Consider the following 15,056-nt stretch of genomic DNA (forward strand, 5'->3'; position numbering starts at 1 on the left):
TCCATCAGTAGCTGAAATATACAAAACCAGATAATTTTGTCTGAAAAGGAGGTTTTTCTTCTACAGATTCTCTAGGCATGGCTTTCTGAGATATTAGAATAGCCATATCCACTTAGAAAAAGATTATTTAGTAAATGAGGAATGCAGGAATTTAGTAAATTGTTTAGGTAATAGGTAGCTAGAAAATCGATTTATTGTCCATTACAGACAAATGGAAATGGAGACAACAATAGATAAGACAAATCAAATAGTTTTATTAGCTTTATTAGAAGTTTATTGAAATAATATGTATACCTATAACTCTTCTTTTTCATCTGAACCCTAGAGACAAGTAAAGCAGAATTCTAATATTTTTTAATTCCATAAATATATTTACATTTTTTATTTTGTATTTATTTTTTTAATATATTTGCATTTTTAAGAAACACTGTAATGTTAATAAGTGCAGCTTCCTCTGAAATCATATTTAAACACTTGTAAATATATCGAAACATATATCTAATAATATTATTGGTAGTTAAATTTAGAAAGATAATTTTTTTCTGATATTGATTGCTTTAGAATTATAAAAAGAAACATCCCTCTTAAGTAACATGATGGACCCCTTTTATGAATTGTCTAAAGATTTACACGCAATACTCTCTACAGCAGAACAATTTACGAGACTCTGGACCACAGGAAAGTGAAGTAACAGCAGAAAATATCTTAACTGTAGCCAAGGATCCAAGATATGCCAGATATCTCAAAATGGTTCAAGTGGTAAGCTAATTTGGTCTGTCTTCTCTGTCTAGCAGCCTCATTTGAAATTTTTAACCCTGGAGGTTTCATTGTTATTTTTCAATCTAAACAACTGCTAAACTGAGTGACCAAGTTTTCTACTCTCTCACTTACTTCTCTCCTATGTTCAATTAATTCCCTGAAAAAAAAGTAACCAAAAGTCAACTTTTTCTAATTAAAATTGATCTCACTCTTCAGACTAACAGTTTAATGTATATTTATATAAATATTTTTGCTTTACGCAGTGTTATCATTGCCAATCTTGGATATATTAATAAAGGAATGAAAGTGGACTTAATTCCTATATGCTAGCACAAATAATTTTTTTGTATATTATTTGACTCTTATCTGTTAATGGTTTGGTTTATAGAAAAGAGCATGAATCTCTTGACCATGTAAGGTAATGATTTTAATTTATCATATGATTTTAGAATTTATATTTTTTCTAGGAAATTATTACATGGTATATGACACCAGAAATAGCTGCATTTATCTATAACAGCAAAAGCTCATTTCTTTTCATTTCTGTAGAAAGTCCTATCGCAGTGATTGAAGGAGCTAGCTGTCCATCATTTTTTCTGTTCATTAAAAATGTAATGTTTTTGTACCATTTCATTATCAGGCAAAGGAAGTACTAATACTAAAAAAGAGCAGTTTTATTTTGCTGTCCATGGCATTCTTTATCACCAAAACAAATAGTATCTGACAACCATAATGAGCAGAGTGTCTCATTTAGAAGCTACAGCGGTGACAGTGGGAAGGAGAATGTTTTTTTGCTTTCCCCAGCTGTCAGAATCTGTGGGTTGGTCATTTTCAGCCTTCTAATTGTTGACAGTCAGAACCCTGGGCTCAATGTAGTCCCTAGAAAAAACTGAGCCAGACTTTAGGATGGAAATGTATGAAGCTCTGTTATTAAGAGAATAAAGTAGGGTGGTTTGATATCAATGATGATAAATAAGTTTCAAAAGCTAGAACTTAGGAAAGAAAGCTTAAGCTAAGCTTAAAATATGGACTGTTCAAAACTGTGTTTGACTCTTTCAAACAAACAAAGGAAAGGTTTCGGAGTGACTCTGGAAGCCTTTTCATTTAGCCTCTTCTTACCTAACTAAAGTATGAAACAGAAAAATTAACCAGATGATTTCTCTGAGACTGTCCTGACTTCTTTGTTAAAAAACTATATCTTGCCTGACTTGTGGTGGCGCAGTGGGTAAAGTGTTGACCTGAAATGCTGAGGTCACCTGTTCATAACCCTGGGCTTGTCCGGGCAAGGCACATGCAAGAAGCAACTATGATTTCAGGCTTCCTGCTCCTCCCAATCTCCTCTTTCTCTCCCTCTTTCTCCTCTCTCTTAAATCAATAAATAAAATCTTAAAAAGAAAGAAAGACTATATCTTAGGATTAACTGTTATACTCTTGAAGCTTTACCTCTGATTTTCTAAGAACTTAAAAAAAAACTCTTACTTTCCTTTTCTGTATAAATCCGGGTTCATTTATGCTACAAATATTTATTAAACACTTACCTTAAGGTACTATATTAGGTATTGTCTAGATTTATTTAGCCAGCTAAGGTTTCCAAAACCACTTGAAATGATTTTTGTTATTAATTTTAGACCAACTTCATTGCTTTTCAGAATTATATATATCATATATATCAGTGGTCCCCAACCTTTTTTGGGCCATGGACCAGTTTAAGGTCAGAAAATATTTTCACAGACCGGCCTTTAGGGTGGGACAGATAAATGTATCACGTGACCAAGACAAGCGTCAAGAGTGAGTCTTAGACGGATGTAACAGAGGGAATCAGGTCATTTTTAAAAAATAAAACATCATTCAGACTTAAATATAAATAAAATGGAAATAATGTAAGTTGTTTATTCTTTCTCTGTGGACTTGTACCAAATGACCCACGGACCTGTACCGGTCTGCGGCCCATTGGGGACCACTGATATATATGTATAGGCACATATATTTAAATTACTCTTTAAATATTCATTTATCTATTCACATGGTTTATAATCTTACTAGGAGTAAAAGCCAAAGTCCTTCATAGGCCCATGAGATCCTATATAATTTAGCTTTCCCTGTTACTTTTTTTGATGTCCTATGTTTGCTCACTGTGTTCCACCTCTACTGGCCTTCTTGATGTCCCTTGAATAAATATGTGGACAGTCTCCTCTCTTAAGGTCTGCATCAGCTATTCGCTTCGCGTCAAACATTGTTTCCCAGATACCTTCATGCTGTACTCCTCCCCTTCCTCAAACCTTTACTGGTACATTACCTTCCCTCTGGCACCACACCTCTTACCCCTTACCTTCTCTATTTTTCTTCTTATAACCTTCCAGTAATATGTAAACTACTACATATCAGATATACTGTGTTTGTGCATTTCCCTCTACTGGAATATACACTCCATAGGGGATTATACTGCACTATTCCCAGTTCCTAGAACAATACTTGGCATGCCATATTTCCCAGTGAATGAAAATGTCTGTATTTTTCTCTATGCTGTTTACCTTTTGATAGGCTTTGGTGATATATTTCTTTCTTACACTGCCTCAGTGATTTTTAAATTGATAAGTTTTGTCAAAATACAAGTTCCTGGTCCCTACTCACTAAATTAAAATCTCTGAAGTTGGGATTTTGAGCTACAGCATATGTATTTCCGAAAAAAAAAAAAAAAAAAAAAAAAAAAAAAAAAGCCCTTCTGGTTAAGAACTGTTTAAAAATATTTCAACCTATATTATAACATCATTAAAAGAAGTCTTATTTAGAAACATTTAAGAAAGAATAAATGATTATTTTAGTTTTAAAAATTCTGTAGAAATACTTTACTTCAGCCCATTCATTTTGCTTGGTGTCACTGAGTATGAACAAGGGTTTAGTTTTTTCTGCCTCTGGCTTTTCCTGTTTTTAGCCCAATTTTTCTGATTTCAGTCCTTCACCTCCCCTCTGCCTTCGGTCTGTATTTCTAACTCCAGGGCTCTGGAAGTGCCGCTTCTTTGTGGTATCTCCCTCTTCAGGCACATGGACTTGCCTGTCTGCTAAGTCATCAATCAATTTCTTTTCTTTTTTTTTTTCTTTCTTTTTTTTTTTTTTCTGAAGTTGGAAACCGGGAGGCAGTCAGACAGACTCCCGCATGTGCCCCACCGGGATTTACCTGGCCTGCCCACCAGGGGGCGATGCTCTGCCCATCTGGGGTGCCGCTCTGCCGCAACCAGAGCCATTCCAATGCCTGAGGCAGAGGCCACGGAGCCATCCTCAGCACCTGGGCAAACTTTGCTCCAGTGGAGCCTCAGCTGCAGAGGGGAAGAGAGAGACAGAGAGGAAGGAGAGGGGGAGGGGTGGAGAAGCAGATGGGCGCTTTTCCTGTGTGCCCTGGCTGGGAATCGAACCCAGGACTCCTGCACACCAGGCTGTCGCTCTACCACTGAGCAAACCAGCCAGGGCCCAATTTCTTTTATCTGCTTTTGACCTCCACATTATTGTGGTTCCTATATGCCTCTTCGTCATTAAAATTGGAGTTTAGGCTTGACTGTTTGGGGATGATTTTCAAGAAGAAAAGGGGAACAACATCTTTATACTGCCATCTTAAAACTGCAAGCTCATCCAAGTTAAATTTAATTTTATTGGTTTTAGTTTATTGTGCCAGCCTGGATCCCAGAATCTATTACCCAACTTTTGTTTTCTCCTGCTCCCTGTCCTGAATTCCATTCCTCATACCAAACCACAAGTCCTTCCCGATATGAGCTCCATGCTTTTCCACCTCTGAATCTAGATTCATTCCCTTTCTCCTGATTACTGCATGCCAAGATTCTACTCATCTGACATTTTCCTGTGAACACTTGCACTAAATCCTCCCAGATTCTGAACCCACCAACATGCAAAACTTAAGTAATATCTCCCATCATTGACCTATCTAACCAAATTTTTGGTATTTTTATGAAACTTATTACTCTATACTTTGTTCAGTGATTTTTTTTACACATATTTTGTCTCTATTGAAAAGAAAACCATGAGAGGAAGAACTGTGTTTTGATTCATCTTTTTATTCACTTTGACACCATGCCCAGAAAGGTGCTCACTCAATATTTACTGACTGGACTATATTATCCTTCATATTAACTCTCCCTCCTAGCTTTGTGTCACCTGGAAATGTATAGAAGAGCTCCCATTTCTTCAAGTTATTGATCCAGAATGTTTTGTAGGACCAAACCAAGAATAGACCAAGTAGTTGAAATGAATACCTCATGGTTAAAATGAATCAGCCAGTTGTTACTCAGGTTGAGCCATCTATAAATCCACCATGTATCATATTTCCCAAGTATATCATGAGTGACTCAAAATGTCCAACCACAAGGGTAGGCTACATGTTTGACAATATCCTTGATAGTCTTTCCTGGGCATGATCACTACCAGGGTTCCTATCACTGCATCACCATTCAGTTCTGTGTCTTTGTTCAAATGTAAGTATGAAATAGTTAAATCTGTTCCCCTAATGCTTCCTTTATCTGTTAAAGGATAACATTTTTAGCATATATGGATTTATCAAATGCTATGATTTGGGCAAAATGAAGATGCCATTACATCATGTCTGTATTTTGTCTTTGTGTTTATTTACAACATGTTTCAGAAAATGTCATCTAAATCCTGCATCTGATCAGGTGGCCAAAAAGAATGCTCCATCTGATAATACAATTACTGACTTTTTTTAGCCTCTTTTAGCAGTTCCTTTGTTCCATGTTCAAGAATTTCCATACACGTATCTGAATATGTATTGATTTATAGGTATCTTTCACATTCCATTATAAAACATTGTAAGACGTGTCTTTCAAATGCTAATTCCCATTTATTAATTTCATCGCATTAAGTGTTAATGATTCCTGAGGTTTACTTATTTTGAAATTTGCTGTTCTATACAAATACTCTGACTCTCTCTTTCTCTCTCTCATTTTAGACTATTGGACTAATTTTCTTTTTTTTTTTTTTGTGACAGACAGACAAGAAGGGAGAGAGATGAGAGGCATCAATTCTTTGTTGTGGCACCTTAGTTGTTCATTGATTGCTTTCTCATATGTGCTTTGACCTGGGGGCTACAGCAGAGTGAGTGACCCCTTGCTCAAGCCAGCGACTTTGGACTCAAGGTGGTGAGCCTTTAAACCAGATGAGCCTGCGCTCAAGCTGGCGACCTCGGAGTTTTGAACCTGGGTCCTCTGTGTCCCAGTCCGATGCTCTATTCACTGTGCCACTGCCTGGTCAGGCTCTGTTTCTTTTTATCTCTCCTTTTAATAATTACCTGCTAGTTTTTCCACTGACTTTTTTTTCTCTTATCATTAATTGAGGATTTTTAAGATTAATTTTTATTGAGATAACATATAAATTTCAAGTGTACATTATAATTCAGTATCTATACTCTATTCTGTGCTCACCCCTAAAGTCTAGTGTCCATCATTACCATCCATGCATTTTCCTGCCCTCACACCCCTTACCCACATATAAATGAAATCATATGATTTTTGTCCTTTTCTATCCAACTTATTTCACTTAGCATTATACCCTTAAGATCTTTCCATGTTATCACAAATGGCAATATTTTCTTCTTTGTGACTGAATAGTATTTCATTGTTTATCTTTTCCATTCATCCATCAGACACTTAGCTTGTTTCCAAATATTGGCTATTATAAGTAATGCTGCATAGGAGTAATGAACATAGGAATACGTATATATTTTTTCAAGTTTGTGTTTTTATATTCTTTTGAATAAATACCCAGAAAGGAATGGTAGTTCTAGTCTTAATTTTCAAGGAATCTCCATACTGTTTTCTATAGTGGCTGTACCAGTTTACAATCCCACCAACGGTGTTTGAGGGTCCCCTTTCTCAACATCCTCCCAACACTTATTTCTTATCTTTTTGGTAATAGCAATTCTAACAGGTGTGAGGTGATATCTCATTGTGGTTTAGATTTGTATTTCCCTAATAATAAATGATATTGAACATCTTTTCATATGCCTGTTGACATCTGGTATATCATCCTTGGAAAAATGTCTATTCAGATTTTTGCTCCGAGGATTTTTTTACCCTTTGATTTTAGTTTAAATCCCCTTGATCATCTTGTGGATTTTGCTATGCATAGTCTTTTGGTTCTGAACCACCTAGCATATTTCCAGGAGTATAATTGGTCTAGTGTTATAAGTCATCACCAAAAATACTGGTCTTTAGCAGCATCTGCACAACTAGTATTAGTGTTTTCTATATTCATATCTTCATATCTTCACAGAACTGTGACTGACTACAAGACAGATGACATACATTATCACCCTGCTTTAGGGAATACCTCAGAGAAGAGTCATTAGAGACCCATTACAATGTGTATCATTGAATTCTTTCATTCGTGCCATTGACATGGGAAGAATCTAGATAGGTTTGTATTTCTATACTTCAGGATGGTGAAATGCCTTCCTGTTTTCTGTGTTAGTCTTCAAATAAGTTATTCATTCTGCTAAGGTGGTTCAATTCCTTGAGTGTGACTGAGAACAAACAGGGTTCAAAGGGAAAGAAGAACACATGTGAATGCTTCCTATAAGGAGGAGCCTGATCCCAGTTAATTCTAGAGGGTAACTTCATTACAAATAGCCTTATTAATACTGAAAAGTGTTTCACTTTCCCAAAAAAGATGATAGATTTTTATTAAAATACTCAATTTTTCTTGACCTTAGAAGGCAACTAAGGTTTCTCTAGTGTACCCACTGCTCAAAATTTGGTTATTAATGTAGACAAAGACCAATATCAGCATAACTTATCCAATGAGTTGTATGGTGTTGAGTAGTTTATCACCCATTGTATACATGGCATATTACCAAAGCTGAATTTTAGAAGCTTACATTCTGGATAGGGGATTGTTTATATTAACAAAAGGAAAGATAGCATGGTCTCTTCACTTGCTTCCTTCCTGAATTATAATTGAGAATCATTTTATTCTCTCTAGTAAGACAGAGAGCAGACAAATGGTTCTCCAGCCTTCTGTAAAATAAGTTTGCTGACCACCCATGTAGTGATCACTTACTTCAGACAGGAAGACATACAAAGTCCTACAAATTACAAATACAGAGTTTTAAAAGCTTTCAGGCCTCCTGAGTATCAATGACCTGTAATGTCATTGGCTGTTTTCCTAAGCGGCCACCAAGTCCGCCTTTTCCTGGGCCTAGCTGTCTCCTGGAATGTCCTGCTCTCATACTGGCTTTGCCTCACTTGTCACAGAACCTGCAATTTAATTTTAGAGCCTAGGTAGTTAAAACTGCTTGATTAATAGAAATACCTTTTAACATAAGCGAGCAGAATTTTTCAAATGTCACAAGTACTGGTTCATGGAGAAATAAACAGTACCTCGCTTTCTGGTCCCCATACCTTTTTCTGTCACTACTGGATTACTACCCTCAGTGACATGTAAGAATGATTACAGTTCCAGAAAGGACTTGTTTTTGTAAGGCATCTGAATGCCTAAGAGTACACCCAGACCTTTACTCTGTACTTCTGAGATGCAACATGATATAGTTTCTTAGCCCTGTCATACAGTCCTGTGTGACCATGTTCAGGTCATGTCACCTTTTAAGGCTTCAATTTCTTCATACTTAAAATGAAATCTGAAGTTCTCTCTAGATTTATGATCTATTTAATTGATCCTCAGATTTGGATCTCATTATTAATGAATGTTCCTGGAACACCTGCTGGCTTTTTCTGATTCTTTTTCCTTTTTAAGCAAGTTTTACACAAGATTTTTCAGTGAGTAATACTGTTGTGTTCCAAATGTGGCAGATAATTGATTCTGATTTAATGTTTGTTGTCATAATAGTGCAGCCTAAGCTTTACTGAAGTACATATTGCTTTTATAACTTAACTGGAATTGTGTACATAGATCACTTTTCCAACAGTCTCCCCCTTTTACTGGCAGAGCTTGGTGAATCCTTTGCCAGTAATAAATTGTGCATTGGGAAAGTCCGACTTCCACATTAAGAAGCTAATGACTTGTATTTCTTTAAACCAAATTTGCCAAAGCAGTCTCTTCAGACACTTAGGCTTTTTTCAAGCTCTATTTTCTTTGGCTGGCTTATAATGTAAATTGAATAATCTCCTTGGTTCTGGTGGTTCTGATGCATCTGTTGCCAGCAGTGGATGTTGGCCTGGGGAAATGTTACTTCCATTACCTAAGGATGAAGAATCTCCAACTGATTATTAAAGATGTTCACCAAGAAGTTAAGTACCTTGGACCTTGTAAAACTAGTCAAACATGAAAAAAAGTAGAGTGCACTTTAGGTAAGATACAGTTTTTGTAAGAGCAATGAAAGGATAAGAAACCTTTTTTGGGATATGACCTCAGTGTGACTTTCCATTGTTTAAAGACCTCCAGAGTAAATTCCTCATCACTGATCAACAGTGTAGTCAAATATATATATATATTCATATATATACTGCTCACAGAAAATAGGGGATATGTCAAAATGATTATGAAGCAATAAAAAAATTTGATTTTTTTTTTATTAAGAACATCAGAAAAGCAATTGACAAGTCAAAGAAAGTTCAATTATGCAAATGAGATGCAAAACAAACTTATTTCATTGGTGAAAATGCACTATACAAAAAGCTGAAAGAGCTTGACCAGGCGGTGGCGCAGTGGATAGAGCGTCGAACTGGGATACGGAAGACCCAGGTTCGAGACCCAGAGGTCGCCAGCTTGAGCGCGGGCTCATCTGGTTTGAGCAAAAGCTCACCAACTTGAGCCCAAGGTCGCTGGCTCAAGCCAGGGGTTACTCGGTCTGCTGAAGGTCCGCAGTCAAGGCACATATGAGAAAGCAATCAATGAACAATTAAAGTGTTGCAATGCGCAACGAAAAACTAATGATTGATGCTTCTCATCTCTCCATTCCTGTCTGTCTGTCCCTGTCTATACCTCTCTCTGACTCTCTCTCTCTTCTGTAAAAAAAAAGAAAGGAAAAAAAAGTTAAAAAAAAAAAAAAGCTGAAAGTACTGGAGTATCTGCACATTCCCTGATCCCCTAATTTTTGTGAGCAGTATAGTTATAGTGATAGAAAACACTGGTATGGATTCAGTTTAACAATTATGTGGTTACTTCTTTTTTGTATTGCTTTTAACTCTGTAGGTATTATAATATTAATGTGTGGTTTCTGCTTTATAATACCATAAATTTACTAATCAATATCAAGGTCAGTATTTTTTAGGTACATACAGGTTGGGGAGGGAGGACAAATTTTTATGATGTTTCACGTTGAAGATAAAATCAGTGTGTAAAATGATTTCTCACACATATGAATGTAGATAAAGAAAAGATGCAAATGAACATTTGCCTGTTTAATTAATTGCATAATTTAGCCAACTTTGAAAATTGAAAAGGGAAAATACTTTTTTCTTCCCATTAACTAAGTGGTCAGCCAGGTCCATTTGATCACAGCTAAAAGAAAGAAGGAAAGCTTAGCAGCGTGATACACTATGTGAGTAGTAACTTTGAATTGAGATAAATGGAGCTGAAGTGACCACAGTTATCCTCCCTCCTCGACATTCTGTTTTATATTGAATGCAAGAAGGGGTAGACAGAGATTTCTCCTAAGAAACTTTGACAGTTGCCACCAGTTGGGAGACCCTGAGGTGTCACCTATGCTCTGCCATGGCCTGAGGGAGAATCTAGAAACAGGTATTTTCCTAGTATTTGTGGCAAAACTTACCAAAATTATTTACTCGTCTTCTCAAATCAATGATCTACTTTCTGAATGGACCATGTATGAAGAATTATACCAGTTTTATAGGCTGTGATTTTTCAGTTTCTAGCTGCCTTTGAACCCTTCCCATATTGCCTTGAAAGTTAGGGAGCTCAGAACCAGTGTATTTATTTTAAGTGATGTATTTGCCCTTTTGTTTATTCCTTGCTACTTTATTTTTCTTTTTTTTAAATAAATTTTTATTAATGTTAATGGGGTGACATCAATAAATCAGGGTACATATATTCAAAGAAAACATGTCCAGGTTATCTTGTCATTCAATTATGTTGCATACCTATCGCCCAGAGTCAGATTGTCCTCCGTCACCCTTTATCTAGTTTTCTTTGTGCCCCTCCCCATCCCCCTTCCCCTCTCCCTCCTCCCCTCCCGCATCCTCCCTCCCCCCACCCCTGGTAACCACCACACTTTCGTCCATGTCTCTTAGTCTCATTTTTATGTCCCACCAATGTATGGAATCATGTAGTTCTTGGTTTTTTCTGATTTACTTATTTCACTCCGTATAATGTTATCAAGATCCCACCATTTTGTTGTAAATGATCCAATGTCTACTTTAGTTTTCTAATACACCATATGTTCATTAGAGAGCAGTAAAGAATGCTATTACTAAGTTCAGGTTTTAAATTTCTTTTCTGGTGTGTGATGAAGTTAGAACACCGAAGGAAAAACATGTAGTCGGCAGGTACTACTAAGTTGGATGGTTGTCAGTATCTACTTAGTAATATTGTATGTGCCTGCCTTGAGTCTTACCTATTCCTACCTCTGTTGCCATGGCAATACAGATCAGAATATTTCATACTGGTGTCACATAATTTTAATTATAGTTATCATCAGGTGGCATTCAGTTACCATGAAAGTGTTCATGTGAATAATTATTTGTGAATAATTTGGTTCCAGGAACTAGTTATTTAATCTTAACAATTTTTTTTATGGTGCTCATAGTTTCTGGAAAAATATTTTGAACTGTGAATCTCATTCAGGACGGTTTGGAATTCTCAGTTATAGTTGAACAATTGTCATATACCCATGATACTGTATATAGAGAACCCTAATGATTCCACCAAAAAAACTACTAGAAATGAATTCAGTAAAATAGCAGGTTACAAAATAAATATCCAGAAATCAGTTGCATTATTTTACACCACTAATGATCTATCAGAAAGGGAAAACCAAACCAAACAAAACAAAAACAATCCTATTCACAATTGCTTCAAAAAGAATAAAATACCTAGGACTTGGACTCAGAAAATTATAAGACCCTGAAGAAAGAAACTGAAGAAGATACATACAAATGGAAGCATATACTGGGTTCATGGATAAGAAGAATTAACATCATTAAAATGTTTTTACTACCCAAAGCAACCTATACATTCACAACAATTCTTATCAAGATACCAATGGTGTATTTCACAGAACTTGAACAAATAATTCCAAAATGGGACCACAAATAGCTATAGTAACCTAGAGAAAGAAGAACAAAGTTGGCCTGACCAGGCGGTGGCACAGTGGATAGAGCGTCAGACTGGGATGCGTGGATGACCCAGATTCGAGACCCTGAGGTTGCCAGTTTGAGCGCAGAATCATCTAGTTTGAGCAAAGCTCACCAGCTTGGAACCAAGGTCACTGGCTCGAGCAAGGGGTTACTCGGTCTGCTGAAGGCCCACAGTCAAGGCACATGTGAGAAAGCAATCAATGAACAACTAAGGTGTCGCAATGTGCAAGGAAAAACTAATGATTGATGCTTCTCATCTTTCCGTTCCTGCTTGTCTGTCCCTCTCTCTGACACTGTCTCTGTAAAACAAAACAAAACAAAACAAAAAACACAAAGTGGGAGGAATCCCATTACCTGATAATCAAACTATACTACAAGGTAATAGTAATCAAAACAGCATGATACTGGCATAAAAACAGACACCTAGATCAATGGAACAGAATAGAGAGCCCAGAAATAAATCCACACCATATAGTCAACTAATATTTGACAAAGGAGGCAAGAACATATAATGGGGTAAAGACAGTCTTTTCAATAAATGGTATTGGGAATATTGGACAGATACACACACAAAAAAATGAAACTAGACTACCTTCATACATCAGAATAAAGTCAAAGTGGATTAAAGACAAACTTGAAATCATGAAAATCTTAGATGACCCTGGCCGGTTAGCTCAGTGGTAGAGCGTCGGCCTGGCATGCAGGAGTCCCAGGTTCGATTCCCGGCCAGGACACACAGGAAAAGCACCCATCTGCTTCTCCACCCCTCCCCCTCTCCTTCCTCTTTGTCTCTCTCTTCCTTTCCCACAGCCAAGGCTCCATTGGAGCAAAGTTTGCCCAGGCGCTGAGGATGGCTCTGTGGCCTCTGCCTCAGGCGCTAGAATGGCTCTGATTGTGGCAGAGCGACGCCCCAGATGGGCAGAGCATCACCCCCTGGTGGGCATGCCGGGTGGATCCCGGTCGGGTGCATGCGGGAGTCTGTCTGACTTGCCTCCCCGTTTCCAACTTCAGAAAAATACAAAAAAAAAAAAAAATCTTAGATGAAAAAATAGGCAGTAAGATCTTGGACATTGCCCTGGCCAGTTGGCTCAGTGGTAGAGCGTCGGCCTGGCATGCAGGAGTCCCAGGTTCGATTCCCGGCCAGGGCACACAGGAAAAGCGCCCATCTGCTCCACCCTTCCCCCTCTCCTTCCTCTCTGTATTCCCCCCCCCCCCCCCCCCCCCCCGCAGCCAAGGCTCCATTTGGAGCAAAGTTGGCCCAGGTGCTGAGGATGGCTTTGTGGCCTCTGCCTCAGGCGCTAGAATGGCTCTGGTTGCACAGAGCAACGCCCCAGATGGGCAGAGCATTGCCCCCTGGTGGGCGTGCCGGGTGGATCCTGGTTGGGCGCATGCAGGAGTCTGTCTGACTGCCTCCCCGTTTCCAACTTCAGGAAAAAAAAGAAAAGAAATTAAAGCTGAAACTGCCTTATGACCCAGCGATTTCTCTCCTAGGAATATAGCCAAAACATCTGAAACACTAATTGCAAAAAATAAATGCCCCCCTATGTTGAATGCAGTGTTATTTACCATAGCCAAGATTTAGAAGCAGTCCAGGTGTCCATCAGTAGAGGAGTGAATAAAAAGCTATGCCACATTTACACAAGGGAATAATATTCAGCTGTAAAAAGAAGGAAACCTTACTTTTAGCAAAAGCATGGATGGACCAAGAGCATATATAATTCTAAATGAGTAAGTCAGGCAGAGAAAGACGAATACCATATGATTTTACCTGTATGTGAAATCTAACAAACTAACAAAATAGAAACACACTCATAGATAACAGACTTACATCTGTCAGAGGGAGGGGCATGAGACTGGGTGGAAAAGATGAAGAGACTAAGTAAAGAAAGAAACGGACAACAGAATGGGGATTACTAGCGGAACTGGGGTGTGGAGAAGTAAAAGAGGATATGGGAGGGGTAAATGGTGATGGAAGGAGACTTCATCTGGGGTGTGAACACACAGTACAATATGCAGATGATGTATTACAGAACTGTACACCTGAAACCTATATAATTTTATTAACCAGTCAGCCCAATAAATTCAATAAAAAAGAAAAAGAATTGTCACATACCAACAAGTTGGTATACACAAATGTCAGTCTTCATTAGAATCATAGAAGGATCTTTGGCTCCTGTACACTTGAATTCTTTGTTTTTAATAATATATCAGATAATTGAAAGTGAATTTAAATTTTAAAAGAGGAGAGTAAGTAAAACATTAATGAGAATGCAAAATAATCTTTGGGTTGTGCTTTTCATTCCACTCCTTTAAATGACTTCTTAGCTCTTAACTTTAGAAACTGTGACAAAAGGAACCTTCTGTTAGGGTTCATAAGGAAGCTTTTGAAAATACACACTAACAGTGACAGTTTTTATGGTTTGCTGTAATGTGTAGTATAATTACTTTACTCTGATCAAATTACAATGTTTTAGTAACCCAACTCTGATTTCTCAGTGCTCATCTTTCTTTTCTACTGACCACCTCTGCCAGAAATAAGGTACTTCACATAAAAGTTTTCCAGATTGATGAGGAGGAAATAACAGAAATGTAAATTAACTACGTAGTTAGTTACTTACATTTATTCTTAATAAAGTGAATCTCATCTTAAATATAAATTTGTCTAAGATTGAGGTTAATTAATGAAAGAAAAAAATAAAGAGTAGAGGAGCAAATGAGCTATAATAAGGACGTGGACTCATTTCAGGTGGGAATGACGTGTCTTAGAGGTGTTAGAGACTGTCAGCTTGAGGAAGACATTTTTAGTACCATTTCTGGACAAGCATCTCAGGTAAAAGTTCATGATGGGGTGGACACTCCTGTTATGGAAGATAATGTACTTTGAATAGATCCCAACACTTTAAGATATAACAGCTTCATTTGTAAATTAATATTTTGGTAAGGATTATTTTATAATTTGGAGAAAATGCTAGTAGGTTGATGTATGTTTTGAAAGGAAATAAA

The 15,056-nt window shown here is 37.3% G+C and overlaps 1 protein-coding gene across 2 annotated transcripts in view; it reads left to right on the forward strand.

The window, feature by feature from the left end:
• The window catches only part of WASHC3 (WASH complex subunit 3), a 53,177-nt gene that overhangs the window by 18,484 nt on the left and 19,637 nt on the right, over window positions 1–15,056 (forward strand). The window contains exon 5 of one of the 2 annotated variants that reach the window (XM_066361214.1): window positions 649–759. In XM_066361214.1, the coding sequence (XP_066217311.1) occupies window positions 649–759 (111 nt within the window). The remainder of the gene's footprint in view (window positions 1–648; window positions 760–15,056) is intronic. The other variant, XM_066361215.1, reaches the window with a different exon arrangement.

This window comes from Saccopteryx leptura, chromosome 1 (assembly GCF_036850995.1).
Source record: "Saccopteryx leptura isolate mSacLep1 chromosome 1, mSacLep1_pri_phased_curated, whole genome shotgun sequence".
Lineage (NCBI taxonomy): Eukaryota > Metazoa > Chordata > Mammalia > Chiroptera > Emballonuridae > Saccopteryx > Saccopteryx leptura.